The sequence below is a fragment of the Zootoca vivipara genome, chromosome 2, assembly GCF_965207765.1.
Source record: "Zootoca vivipara chromosome 2, rZooViv2.hap1.1, whole genome shotgun sequence".
In the NCBI taxonomy this organism is placed as follows: Eukaryota; Metazoa; Chordata; class Lepidosauria; order Squamata; family Lacertidae; genus Zootoca; species Zootoca vivipara.
The window spans coordinates 105,259,955-105,274,866 of NC_142584.1; the positions used below are offsets into that span (position 1 = coordinate 105,259,955).

Consider the following 14,912-nt stretch of genomic DNA (forward strand, 5'->3'; position numbering starts at 1 on the left):
GTATTAAGCCTTAATTTGTTTTGGCAAAATAATACTTGGACTCAACGTCAATCCGACTTCCTTATTACAGTTCACAGGAATTTACTGTCTCCAAGGCAGCCTGATGTCATCTCAGCCAATCCGGGAGCTGGAGCCAGTTAATGACTCGCCCAAGCGAGCAGAGGAAAGTGAAACTTCACTTCTGACTAGGGAATCATGGACGCAAACGCTCTCTTAGGAAACCTGAGCAAGGAAGCTTCCTGCTCCATCTGCCTGGAGTATTTCAAAGAGCCGGTGTCTGTACATTGTGGGCACAACTTCTGCCAGGCCTGCATCACTCAGTGCTGGTGGGGGCAGGAGACTGGCGTGTCCTGCCCCCGGTGTGGGGAAAGCAGCCACCAAAAGAGCTTCAGAGAGAACCAGCATCTGGCGAGAATCGTGGAGATAGTCAAATGCTTGAATCTGGAAGCTGCCAAAGCACTGGAAGAGGGGAGAGTCTGTGAGAAGCACTTGGAACACCTCAAGGTCTTCTGCAAAGACGACAAGATGCCCATCTGCTTGGTGTGCACTATTTCCAACGAGCATCAAAATCACACTGTCGTTCCGATAGAAGAAGCTGCTCAGGATTACAAGGTAGTTTAGGGCAGGGGTAGGCAAGCTAAGGCCCGTGGGCCGGATGCAGCCCAATCGCCTTCTCAATCCGGCCTGCGGACGCTCCAGGAATCAGCTTGCTTTTACATGAGTAGAATGTGTGCTTTTATTTAAAATGCATCTCTGGGTTATTTGTGGGTCATAGGAATTCGTTCACCACCACCACCCCAAAAAAAAATAGTCCAGCCCACCACATGGTCTGAGGGATGGTGGAGTGGCCCACAGCTGAAAAAGGTTGCTGACCCCTGGTTTTGGGGAAAGGGGCGTAGCTCAGGCAGGGTGGAGTATCTGGACCGCTTGCAGAACATCCATGGTTCAATCCCTAGTATCTCCAGGGGAGACAGGGAATGTTTCCTGCCTTTGGGGAGCTGCTATGGGTTGGTCGGTGTAAACCAGCCTTTCTCTACCTTGTTGTTGGACTAAAACTCCCATCATCCCTGACCACTGGTCCTGCTAGCTAGGGATGATGGGAGTTATAGTCCAACAACATATGAAGGGCCTAAGGTTGAGGAACGATCGTGTGAACAATACGTGTGAACGCTCGTGTGAACAATACACAGCTAGATGGGCTTGGTATAAGGTAGCTTCTTACATGTGATTTACTCAGCGTAGACCCCTTGAAATTAATGAACATGACTATGGTCACATTCATACCACACATTTAAAGTGCTATGGCGCCGCTTTAAGCAGTCACACCTTCCCCCGAAGAATTCTAGGAGACGTAGTTTGTTGAGGGTGCTGAGAAGTGTTAGGAGACCCCCCCCCCATTTCCCTCACAGAGCTACAATCCCCAGAGCACTCTGTGAAGGGGGGCTGATTCTTCAGCTGCTCTGGGAAGTGTAGTTCTGCGAGGGGAGCTCTCAGTGCCCTTAACAAACTACAGTTCCCATAATTCTTTCAGGGAAGCCTTGACTGTTTAAAGTGATAATAGCAATTTAAATACATGCCATGAATGTGGTCAAGTTATTCAAGTGTGTTGACTCTTGCCATATGTAGAACTGGCAGGAAGCACGTTATCCCTTTTGCTGATTATTTCAAGTGAGAATTATGTGACTTACTAAGCCCCACACAGGTTGCTCAGACTCATAAGTTACCTCCCCGTTGTTGTTGTTGTTGTTGTTGTTGTATACCTGAAGGAGCGTCTCCAACCCCATTGTTCATGAGGTCCAGTGCCAAGGGCCTTCTGGCGGTTCCCTCGCTGTGAGAAGCCAAGTTACAGGGAACCAGGCAGAGGGCCTTCTTCGTAGTGGCACCCACCCTCCCACCAGATGTCAAAGAGAACAACAACTACCAGACTTTTAGAGGACATCTGAAGGCAGCCCTGTTTAGGGACGCTTTTAATGTTTGTTGGATTTCTGTATTTTAATGTTTTGTTGGAAGCCGCCCAGAGTGGCTGGGGCGGGGTATAAATAATATATTATTATTATTATGGGCAGGGTATAAATAATAAATTACTACTACTACTACTACTACTAAATTTGTATAGCACCCTTTATCCATAGATCTCAGGGCGGTTCACAACATAAAAACACAAAATACATAATAAAAACAAAAAGCACTTCCCCCTTCCTATGTTACTATAGGCTACTAGGTTCCCCACTCCCACCTCCATGCCCCAAAAGCCTGCTTATAATTTCTCTGTTGAAAAGGAACACTTTCAGATGCAACTGAAGATCTGGAAGCAAAAGACAGAGGAACTCCAGGCCCTGAAATTAGCTGAAGCGAGAAGAAGCTTGAAACGTCTGGTAAGTCAGCAGTTCTCAGACTTAACACCTGATTGGAGTTTAAAACATGTGGAGGGCTGCCAGGTGGATGAAAGCAGTCCAAGTTGCCCATCCCCCCCCCGGCTTCTGTGTCTTTAATAGGTGCATAACAAGAAAAATATCAGCAAGTAGTGCTTTTCCTCTGTGAATGCTGAGTGATGGGGAAAGTCGGTGGTTCAGGTGATAATGCCACAACTCTATACCGTAACATTTTCTGTTGACCTTCCCTGCCTTCCTTTTGACCTGCTCTTTGCAGGAAAGGTTAGACTCCGAAGGGAAGAAGATTGTGTCTGAATTTGAGCAGCTCCATCAGTTTCTAGAGGATCAAGAAGAATTCCTGCTGGCCAGGCTAGAACAGCTGCAGAAGGAAGTGATAATGGAGGAGAAGACCGCCACATCAGAGATTTCCAACCTTCATGACCTTGTCCGTGATGTGGAAGAGAGATGTAAGCAACCTGTGAGTGAATTCCTCAAGGTAAGGAGAGCAGGGATCCTTCCTCTGGGACAGGGGTCAGCAACCTTTTTCAGCCATGGGCTGGTCCACCGTCCCTCAGACCATGTGGTGGGCCGGACTATATTTTTTTGGGGGGGGGGGAATGAATGAATGCCTATGCTCCACAAATAACCCAGAGATGCATTTTAAATAAAAGGCCACATTCTACTCATGTAAAAACACGCTGATTCCCATACCATCTGCAGGCCGGATTGAGAAGGCGATTGGGCCACATCCGGCACCCGGGCCTTAGGTTGCCTACCCCTGCTCTGGGGCCTCAGGGCTACTAAATTTAGACAGGCATGGGGTAAATCTAGATCTAGCATGGGGGGAATTGTCCTCCCACATGTTTATTTGGAGGACAGCTCCTGCTTGTATTCAGGACCTAACTCACTACCATGTACGGGGCTGGAAAAGGTCTGATGATCTAGAATGGAGCAGTGAACTGGGCTTTTTTTGGTCTTCACATGTGGCTTAGTGTTCTCGCTTGAATTTCCTGGAGGGAGCCAATTCAAGGGCTAGTCACACAACATTGGCAAATCAGCGGTGTAGCAACAAAACTGCTAGCACAAAGCTAAGAAGGGTTCGCTATGGTTTCAAATCGGATGGGAAACCAAGTGTTGAGATTTTCTGCACTGCAGGGAGTTGGACTAGGTGACTACGATTTTATGATTCTAACAGTGAGCATGTGACTTCAATTGAGGGACTGAAAGCATGTTGCGGTTGCAGGATCTCTCTGCAGATTTGATGTTTAGCAACAGCACCTTCAGGCTCTTCCTGTATACAGTGGTACCTCGCAAGAAGAAAATAATTTGTTCCGTGGGTCGTGCCGTCTTACGAAAATTTTCGTCTTGCGGAAACAAAGGGCAGACAGCAATAATAAAAAAGGCCCCAAAAATCGTCTTGCGAGGCAGCAAAGAATCACTAGACGCTTTCATCTAGTGAGTTTTTCGTTGCACGAGGCATTCGTCTTGCTTAAGAAAAGCAAATATTACAAAAACACCATAGACTCTCTAAAGCAGGAGTAGGGGATCTGTCCAGTGGGCCGGGTCATTATTTTCCCCATACTCCTGGAGGCTGCATGAAAAGTGGGTGGGGTTTCCAACTTGTCAATCACCTTGCATCAGAGTGATGTCAGAGTTTGGCCAGCTGATGAACGTGCCAAAGAGAGAGAGAGAGAGATGGTTAGTACTCATTGTTATTTCTTTTATCTCTTTGTTGTTTGAACAGATGAAAACCTTTTTATTTATTTACTTTTCAAAATAAAAAAGCCTTTGGGGGGGAAATAACAAAAGGAAGATGGGAGAAAAAGGACTGGCAGGGCAGAAGTAACGACTGCAAACAGATGACGTTACAAGTATTTAAAGTGTGTTTTCACCTGGGAATAAATATTAAGACGCTTAAGCAGAGAAAAGATGCAAGCATTGTCCCTCTGCTTCAGGCAAAGTATCCGGAGAGACCTTGCAATGAGAGAAGTTAAGAGTAGAAATTCTTAAAATCAGAGAATTGTGGAGCTGGAAGGGACCAAGAGGGTCATATTTTCCAACCCCCTGCAATGCAGGAATATGGAACTTGAACAATGTGGAACAATGGGCTATGTATGTCTGATTAGCCTGATCTAACTTTCTGTTCTCTCTCCCATCTCTAGGATCTCAAAAACACCTTGAGCAGGTACGGTTCTCTCATGCATTCAGACCAGTATTAAAGACAGGCATGAAGGTTGCAGGATCTGTGCAAGGTGCAAGGGTCACATTGACTCTGCTTCCTTCTCCAAGGATGTACCTTTTCTCCGGTTGGTGGGACATGACACAGTAGATAGGATGGAGGGAGGAGGGGAGCAAAGAGATACCTTACCAGAAGGAGCATCTCCACCCCCATTGCTCAGCCCGGACACTGAGGTCCAGCGCCAAGGGCCTTCTGGCGGTTCCCTCCCTGCGAGAAGCAAAGTTACAGGGAACCAGGCAGAGGGCCTTCTTGGTGGTGGCACCTGCCCTTTGGAACGCCCTCCCATCAGATTGTCAAGGAAATAAACAACTATCTGACTTTTAGAAGACATCTGAAGGTAGCCCTGTTTAGGGAAGTTTTTAATATTTGATGTTTTATTCTGTTTTTAATCTGTTGGGAGCTGCCCAGAGTGGCTGGGGAAACTCAGCTGAGGAGATACTGGGCATGGGGAGACATCACCATGGGAGGGGTGAGCCAAAGAGAGAATTTCCTTCACTCCCTTTCTCTGCTCTCCCCTTCATCCACCATGCTGGCTTTATAAATCTCCACTTGCTTATTTACATTTATGCCCATCCACAATATTCTCTAGGTGGCTTATCACAACTTTCATTATGAACACACTACCTGTCAAACCACTATGCGAGGCCTTGATCCACTTTACACACAATCACTGGTTTGGGGGTGGGGCGGATATGCTGGTATGCCCCTCTTGGTATGCCCTGCAGAGGACCTCAAGGTCCACAAACAACAATATTCTGGAGATCCCGAGCAATAAGGTGGCTAGATGGGCCTCAACTAGGGCCAGGGCCTTTTCAGTATTGGCCCCAACTTGGTGGAACGCTCTTTCACAGGAGACCAGGGCCCTACGGGATTTGTCATCTTTCCGCAGGGCCTGCAAGACAGAGCTGTTCCGCCTGGCCTTTGAGTTGGATTCAGTCTGACCCCTGTGTTTTCCTCCCTCATGGTTTTGATTTATGGACTACTTAAAATGAGGCTGCATTTTAAATTTTAATATTGTATTTTAATCTGTATATTAATTTATTGTTTTCTTTTCTTTTGTGTCTTATTGTAATTTTATTGGTGTTAGCTGCCCTGAGCCAGATTTTGACTGGGGAGGAAGGGGTATAAATAAAAATTTATTATTATTATTATTATTATTATTATTATATTATTATTATTATTATTATTCTGGGAATCACTAACTCCCAAGCTGGAGGCAGAGGCAAGGAACATGGGTTAGAGAATTCCCAAGCCCTTGGTTAAGGAGAGCCTTTTCCCCTTCCAGATGCGATGATCAGAAGACCCAGAAACCAGTGGGCTGCTCTCAAGATCTGGAAAAGAGGCTGAATGTGTTTTCCGAGAAAAGGATGCACCTGGAAGAGATCTTAAAGAAATTCAAAGGTGCCAAGGTGGGGGTGGGAGGGAAGGGAGGAATTATTATCATTAGAAACAGTAAAATAGTAATTTTTAACATTCGTTGGTATATATGTGTATATATATATATATAGTCTCAAAGCAACTTAACGACAAGATAAGTTGTACTCCTGGCTTATTGCAAAGGGCGATTTAGGGGACCGTGATCAGTTCACCTGCACTGGGTGCCGAGCCAAGAGGATGCTGCAGGAGGCGCTACAACAAGGAAGCAGGCAGGGAGGGTATTTTGGTGATGCACAGGGCGCGCTGAAATTTGAAAGCCCAAAGTTCGCCACTGACATCGGGTCCCCAGCTGGTGATCAGGAGTGGCCCACATGGTGGAGCAATGCCGTAGTACCACCCTTTTGACCAGCACTATTGCTGCTTTATACCTGGACAGCGCAGTGATAAGTCAGGGGAATGGAGAGGTGGGCACGCTGACAGAACCAGCCTGCCCTGCCAGGGTACCGGTATTTGTCCATCCCATACTTCTCGATGCGTTTCCCCATTACTTTCCTAACTGCAAAAAGTCTTTTTTAAAAAAGTGAATTTGGAGCACCAGGGCAACAGATCCACTTTATGTATTTTGTGTTTTTCATGTTGTAATTTAATGTGAACAGCCCTGAGGTCTACAGGATATAGGGCAGCATGCAAATTTAATAAATAATAATAAAAAAATAATTTTGTAAAGCTAAATTTTCCCATATGCTCTTGAATCCGTCTTGCAAAATATGGACAACCTAGAGTCAATAAACAACTCTTGCTGATCCACTTCAAAATACCCTGAGCTCTACCAGTGCCCTGTCTACCTGCTGCCCACCCCTGCCCTAGATCATGTTTCTCTTTGGCAGTCACACCAGAGCTCCTCATTATATAATTTGAAGGGGGAAGAGTTCCTTGAATGTATAATTCTGAAAACCACTGGCCCAAGCGCACCAGCTTTGTGGAATCTAATCTCCATTTTTCTCCTCTCTTACTCTAGCTGCTGTGTCAGTTGAACTGGAGAGCATATATTTGTCAAAAGAGGAACTAGGAGTCCGGAAAGGCAGGACAAGATTATTTGAGTTGCCTTATGCCGAAGTGAAGAAAAGAGGCACAAGAGGTCAGTAGTTTTGGGGCTCAGTAACGGTTACACAATTTCTGAGTATGTTGCAGCCGTAGGGACAGGGGAGATTTTTAATTCAGTTCCCAGGGAAAGGCAAATCTACTTAATTAGGACTTTCTGGAATAATAATTCTTCTTTTTTTTTTTTTAAATAAATTTTTATTCAATTTCCAATTTATCCAATTAAAATAATAAAAAAAAAACATTCTTTTATACACAACATTATAAATTTTCATCTAACATTTTGCTCTGCCGAGCTACGACTTCCCCCCCTCCCTTCATGCGGGTTTCTTGTTTACTACATTTTTGCAGTTCCTTTTTAACTGTTTGGTCAATTCGTAGGATTTATTTCAATCCTGCAAGTGTTTTTAAAGATCTACAATTTTTCTCCATATAATCCACATATTTACTCCAGTCTTTTTGAAACCTTGTCTCCCCCTGGTCGCGGATCTTGCAAGTCATCCTTGCGAGTTCAGCATAGTCCATCATTTTAATCTGCCACTCCTCAATCGTTGGAATTTCTTGTAATTTCCATTTTTGGGCTAACAAAGTCCTAGCCGCGGTTGTCGCATACATAAACAATACTTGATCTTCTTTTCTAATCTCTCCTCCCATTATTCCTAGTAAAAATGCTTCAGGTTTTTTTGGGAAAGTATATCTAAACATCTTTTTCAGCTCATTATATAACATCTCCCAAAATCTTTTTACCTTATCGCATGTCCACCACATATGATAAAATTCACCATCTCTCTCTTTACATTTCCAGCAAGTTTTGTCACTCATTCTATACATTTTGGCTAATTTAACTGGTGTTAAATACCATCTATACATCATCTTATACACATTTTCTTTCAAAGCAGTACATGCTGTAAATCTCAACGTTTGAGTCCATAATTTCAACCACGCGTCATAATCAATATTGTGCCCAAAATCTTTTGCCCACTTGATCATCACTTCTTTTGTCAACTCATCCTTCGTATACCATTCTAATAACAAATTGTACATTTTTGACAGAAGCTTTGTTTTGCCTTCTAGCACTTCTATTTGGAATTTGGACCTTTTGTCCTCAAAACCTATTTTCCTGTCTTCCCTAAGAACATCATTTATTTGATGGTATTGTATCCATCCTGTTAAAACTCCTTTAATTTCTTCATAGGGTTTAAGTCTCCATCCTTTATCAGTTCTTATCAAAATTTCCTCATAAGTGGCCCACCTCCCCTCCATATTTACTTTCTTCACTGTTAATACCTCTGCTGGTGAAACCCACCATGGTTTTTTGGTCTCTAACAGCATTTTATTTCTTTCCCACACCTCGTACAGAGATCTTCTTATCACATGATTGGTAAACCCAGTATGAGACTTCTTTTTGTCATAACATAAATATGCATGCCACCCAAATCTATTGTTAAAACCTTCCAAATCTAGCAGGTCAGTATTCTTCAACGTTATCCACTCTTTAATCCAACACATACAAGACGCTTCATAATAAAGTCTTAAATCTGGCAGGGAGAAACCACCTCTTTCTTTTCTGTCTACCAAGATTTTATGTTTTATTCTAGGTTTTTTCCCCTGCCAGAGAAATCTTGACAAAATCTTTTGCCATTCTTGAAATTGTCTTGTACCCTTCACCACAGGTATAGTTTGAAATAAGAATAACATTTTAGGTAGGATATTCATCTTAATTGCTGCTATTCTTCCTAAGAATGACATGTTCATATTAGTCCACCTTTCCAGGTCTTTCTTTATTTCTCTCCATACTGGTTCATAATTGTCACTATATAAGTTAATGTTCTTTGCTGTCATCCATATTCCAAGGTATTTTACTTTTTTTGCCACATCAAAACCATATTTTAGATGTAGCTCTTGCTTTTCCTCTTTCGTCATATTCATTGCCATCACCTTTGTTTTCTGTCTATTTAATTTAAATCCTGCTAATTGTCCAAATTTCTCAATTTCTTCTATAGCCGCTGCAACACTTTCATTAGGATTTTCTAGAGTTAAGACCAAATCATCCGCGAAGGCTTTCACTTTAAATTGCTTTGCACCTACTTTAATTCCTCTAATAGTTGAAAGATCTCTTAATCTATTCAATAGTACTTCCAGGACCATGATGAATAATAAAGGGGATAAGGGACACCCCTGTCTAGTTCCTTTTGTGATGTCAAAATATTCCGTTAATGTGTTATTAATTATCAATCTTGCTTTTTGTTCTGAATATATTGCCTCAATCCCATTCAAAAAAGAATCTTTGCCAACCATCGATTCCAGATTTTTCTTCATAAACTGCCAAGATATATTGTCAAATGCTTTCTCTGCATCCACAAACATTAATACTGCTGGCTTATCTATCTTGGTTTCCAGATATTCTATTACATCTATTATATGTCTGACGTTGTCCTTTAACTGTCTACCAGGAAGAAAACCAGCTTGATCCTTATGTATCATTTCATTCAAAACTTCTTTCAATCTCTTGGACATAATGTCTGCAAAAAGCTTATAATCGTTGTTCAATAAAGAAATTGGTCTATAATTTCTGACTTCTAAGCCATCCGCTCCTGGTTTTGGAATCAATGTAATATACGCTTCCTTCCATGTATTTGGGATCTTTCCTCCTGCAAGAATATCATTCATCACTTCTTCTAAAATCGGTATCAGCTGTCCGTTTAAAACTTTATAGTATTTTGCTGATAATCCATCTGGTCCTGGGGCTTTTCCTACTTTCATTCTCGTTATTGCCTGATGTACTTCTTGCCTTGTTATCCTATTATTAAGTTTCTTTCTTTCCTCTTCTGGGATTTGTTTCAGTCCATGTTTGCTTAAATAATCACTGATCTTCTTCTCCTCTTCTTTCTTTTTACAATACAACTCTTTGTAAAACTTTTGAAAGGCTTTCTTTATTTCCTTTGGCTCCTCAGTCACTTTTCCTTCCATATTTATCTTCACTATCATATTTTGATTTTGACGTTTCCTTAATTGCCATGCCAATAATTTTCCTGTTTTGTTCGCTGATTCAAAATTTTTTTGTCTCATCTGCTTTATTTTCCATTCTATCTCCTGACTGATCAACATAGAGAATTGTGTCTGTAACATCTTTATGTTATGTTTGATTTGTTGATTCTCTGGTTTATCTATCAGGTTTTTCTCATTTTCCATGAGACACTTCAGGATTTCCTCCTTCTTCTTTTCTTTCTTTCGTTTCAGGAAACTATTTTGCTGTATTAGAAAGCCTCTCATTACTGCTTTACTTGCGTCCCATACCATATCAAGTCCAGTGTCTTTATGTAGATTCCAATGAAAATAATCTTTCAGGATATTCTTAGCTTTTACTACCACCTCTTTATCTTCGAAAAGCTCCTCATTCATTCTCCACCTAAAGGAATTCTGATCTTTGCTTTTCATTTCCATAAATATTGAATTGTGATCTGATAATGTTCGTGGTATTATCTCTATTTTACTCACCCTGGGTACTAGTTCTTTGGAGATCCATATATGATCAATTCTTCCAGAACTTTGATTTGGTTCTGAAAAGAATGTAAACTGTTTAAGCGTAGGATGCTTTAACCTCCAAATATCCACTAGGCCCAGGTTTTCTACCAATTCAAAGAAGGATTTTGGTAACTTGCCTTCATTCTTCCTTTTCTTTGTCCTATCCAATTCTGGTACTGTCACTCCATTGAAATCGCCCATAAGCACTATCTTTTGGTCCATATACTCTGCTAACCTTTCTTCCAAATTCTTGTAAAATTCCGCTTTGTTCTCATTCGGTGCATAGATTCCCACCACCAGCATTTTTTCTCCTTGGGTCGATATTTGGACCGCTATCACTCTTCCTTCTTCATCTTTAAACATCAGATTTGGATCCAATTTGTCTTTTATATACAAAACCACTCCTCTCTTTTTATTTTCTACTGAATTTATAAATTCTTTACCCAACCTTTTATTTCTAAGAATATAATTGTGTTTTTTCGCCACATGTGTTTCCTGAAGACAGATTATATCCAAATTTTTCTTCTTCAAAATATGATCAATTTTATTTCTTTTCACTTTGTTATTCAATCCATGTACATTCCAAGTATGTATCTTCAATGATGCCATTTTACTTCCTAATATCAGGAAGATAAGATTTTATCTAGTCTTGGTCGGGTTCTTTACTTAAATCTTTATCTTCTTCCTCTTCTTCACTCTCTGACTCTGGAATAATAATTCTTCTTTGGCGATCACTCGTAGCTGAGTAAGATTGTCTTCCATGAACACGGTTTTAACAATGAGTCCGTAAGGGACTGTGGGGGCCAATTCTGGATCCACATGTCCTTCCTCAGTGGGGATATTGGCTTCCGGACAGGAGTTGATCACGGTGTGGATTTGCCAAGCATGTCTTCCTCTTCGCACGTTTCTCCCTTGCGTCCTGAGATCGAGTTTCTTCAAAGCCCATGACGCCTTTGGTAAAGGCTGTTCTCCAATTGGAGCGCTCTCAGGCCAGTGTTTCCCAGCTGTCGGTGTTTATACTACATTTTTAAAGATTTTGCTTGAGATAGTCTTTAAATCTCTTTTGTTGACCACCAGCATTATGCTTTCCATTTTTAAGTTCGGAATAGAGTAGTTGCTTTGGAAGACAACATGACCATGCCAATGAAGTTGAAGAATCATTGCTTTGAAACTGGTGATCTTTGCTTCTTCCAATACACTGGTATTAGTTCGCCTGTCTTCCCAAGTGAAGTGTAATTTTTTTCGGACAAATCAAAACAGCTACCTTTTGAAACTCATTCTTCTTTTAATGTTCCAGTGCAGTTTTCCATAGCAACAAATAATGTGTCACAAAAATATGTATATCGGGGGAAAGCGTGCATAAAAATACAGTACAGTCATACCTCTTCTAGTGAACGCTTCATGTTGCATTTTTTTCGGGTTAAGAACACGGCAAACCCGGAAGTGTTTACTTCCGGGTTTCGCTGCATGCACAGAAGCGCTCTATTGCGCTTCACACATGTGCAGAAGCGCGCTCTGGTTACGGACTTTTCGGGGTGCGAATGGCACAGGAACAGATCGTGTCCGCAACCAGAGGTACCACTGTATTAGAGAAAATAACATACACAGATGCATTATATTAGGGAACCAGTTCTGTCTGTAACACACACACACTCTTTTTCCTCCCTCCCTCCCAAGTGAACGTGACTCTGGATCGAGACACTGCAAACCCCTTCCTCGTCCTCTCAGCGGATCAGAAGAGTGTGAGACTCGGAGATGCATGGCAGGATGTAGATGACAACCCCGAGAGATTTGATACTTACCCCTGTGTGCTGGGCTGCGAGGGACTCACGTCGGGGAGGCATTATTGGGAAGTCGAAGTGGCCAGTGGGAAGCACTGGGCCGTGGGCTTTGCAAAAGAATCTGTTGAAAGGAAAGGACAGATCACCCCTAGCCCCGAGGAGCAGATATGGGCTCTACAACAAAGTGGGGATCTCCTTGAAGCTCTTACCTATCCACCGACTATCTTGCCATCGCGCAACTGCCCCAGGAGAGTCTGGGTATTTCTGGACTATGAAGAGGAACGAGTGGCATTTTTTGATGCCGATACATCAGTGTTAATCTACGTTTTCTCACCAGCGATGTTCAGTCAGGAGAGAATCTTCCCTTGGCTCTGGGTCTGGCCTGGAACCGAGCTGAGGATTTAGCAGCGAGTTTTGATGTCAGTGTATTGGGCTAACTGCAGCGAGACTGAGTAACACACATGCAAAAAATCGCTTGTCTAGGTTTGGGTAGCTGTCTTCTCTACGGCACAGGAAGAGTGGCTTTACAGGCCATGTCCCACTTGCAAGGCAAGGATCCTAGTGTGAAGCAAATCCCAAATTTCCTTCAGCAAAAAATCGACATTTTGTGCCCCCAAAAAACCGCCTAGCAAATTGTATTGTGCATATCAGTTTTAAATTACACAAACGTTGTACTGATTTCAACTCTTTTAAACACAGCCGATGTTAAAAGAATACACGCATCATATAAGGTCGAGATAGCCAACATGGTGCCGTTTAGATCAGGCATCCCCAAACTTCGGCCCTCCAAATGTTTTGGACTACAATTCCCATCTTTCCCAACCACTGGTCCTGTTAGCTAGGGATCATGGGAGTTGTAGGCCAAAACATCTGGAGGGCTGCAGTTTGGTGATGCCTGCTTTAGATGTTGCTAGACTGCAACTTCCATCACCCCTGACTGCTGGCAGAGGCTGATGGGAATTGTAGTACAACACCGTCTGGAGGTTTTATATTAAAGGAGTGGCACCGTTAGGCCTGGGCTGCTAGGCACATCCCCTGCCCCTCGCTGCAGATGGCTGGTGCCATGAGTCAGTACCCACAACACCTTCCTTTGAAAAACAACAACGCTTCACTGTGAGCGCAATGCAGCCAGAACAAAGCTCTCCACAGTTGATTCCCACCTCCCATTTAATTCTGCAGGGTGCCTCTGGGCCTCACAGAAAGAAGACCAGCAGGTGCCTGTAAAAAGTTGCTTTTTAAAAAAATGATGTCACAGAGACTGCTGCTGATGGCTGCCTGGCTGGCAAGGACAAGACAAAAAGGACAAGACAAAATGAGGGAGGACCAAGCAAGCAGGCAGTGTGAGAAATACACCTTCCCCTCTTTCTCCCTTTTCTGGGGTGGGGATGACCCCATATCGCCCCTCCCCTACTTTTTACCAGGGTTCATTCCCTTACACATGGCCTGCTAACTGGGTGGATGGAGGAAAGGGTGAGAAAACTGGACTGTGGCTGTGTGTAGAAATTGGTGGTGGAACGGACGGACTCCCTCAAGAACTTGGAAATGGATACTATTGAAGCGCAACATTTTTTCAAGCCGCTCTGATTTTATTCAGAATAAACAATATGAATCTGTTTTCATTCAAGTTTGGGTGCATTTAATATTCATCTAGCCTGCTTTCATGCGCGATGAACTACTACAGTTTGATCTGCAGGCATGAGAAGCTTTTCATAGCATGGAGGTGAGCAGAAGCCTATCATTTTCTTATGCCTGCTTTTAAAACCCTTCCTGGAAGGCAGAGATTGGTTGATCGACTGGCCAGTTAGGAAATGGGAAAATAAAATGATCTGCTGCCAGGCTGATCATGGGAAAATGAAAAATTGGGGCTGATCCACACTCTTAAGTGTGGATCTAGTTGTTCCATTTTTAGTTTGGTCCGGCGTTGGCCATTCCCACAGGTACTTTTTACCTTTGGTTTAACTTGGGGGAAGACTCCTGAAAACCCCAGTTTTCCCATTCATTCTTCCTAGTTCTAAATAGTCTGCTTTTCTGGTTGCCTCCATCGCCATCCACCCTTGGCAGTGGGGTGGAGCATGCACACTTATTCCACAGAAACCCTTCTTCCCGCACTGTGGCTACACTATTACATTCAAACTTCTTGTCCTGTGCACAAAACACTCCACTTTTGGTGATGCAGTGGTGGCTGAGGCTGTGGACTGATTATGTTTTTGCGCAAAAACTTGTTTTGGGCAACCCTGCTACTTCGAGTTCTACAGGTCTCACAGCATTAACGCCCCATAAAGTTTTGCTTCTCCCATAACCACAGCCTTGGATTCCAGCAGAAATCAAGCATGTCTCTCCCTCACAGGCTTCAGCTTGCCTTCTCCTAGCTTCCAACTCATACAACAGTGTCTTTAGTCTTTAGTCCTTCTAAATTACCAGCCAGGTGAGGAGGGGGGGCACTATTTGTCCTCTGGCACAAAGCCACTTCCTTTGTTATTTTAACGACTCGCACTTAAGCCACTACCATACCAGGAA

At 42.9% G+C, this 14,912-nt stretch overlaps 1 protein-coding gene across 1 annotated transcript; it reads left to right on the forward strand.

Annotated features, from left to right (window-relative positions):
- The first annotated feature begins 59 nt into the window (after positions 1 to 59).
- Positions 60 to 14,019, forward strand: LOC132591598 (E3 ubiquitin-protein ligase TRIM39). Its single transcript, XM_060270850.2, has 7 exons — positions 60 to 612; positions 2,280 to 2,375; positions 2,650 to 2,868; positions 4,535 to 4,557; positions 5,897 to 6,012; positions 7,007 to 7,126; positions 12,292 to 14,019. The coding sequence occupies exons 1-7, from the start codon at positions 196 to 198 to the stop codon at positions 12,798 to 12,800; spliced, it is 1,500 nt and encodes a 499-aa protein (XP_060126833.1). The 5' UTR covers positions 60 to 195; the 3' UTR covers positions 12,801 to 14,019.
- Positions 14,020 to 14,912: the final 893 nt, after the last annotated feature.

Coding starts and splice junctions, on each gene's coding strand:
- LOC132591598 (XM_060270850.2), top strand. CDS start 196: ATGGACGCAAACGCTCTCTTAGGAAACCTGAGCAAGGAAGCTTCCTGC. Junction 613..2,279: donor AAGCTGCTCAGGATTACAAG/GTAGTTTAGGGC, acceptor TCTGTTGAAAAG/GAACACTTTCAGATGCAACT. Junction 2,376..2,649: donor GAAGAAGCTTGAAACGTCTG/GTAAGTCAGCAG, acceptor TGCTCTTTGCAG/GAAAGGTTAGACTCCGAAGG.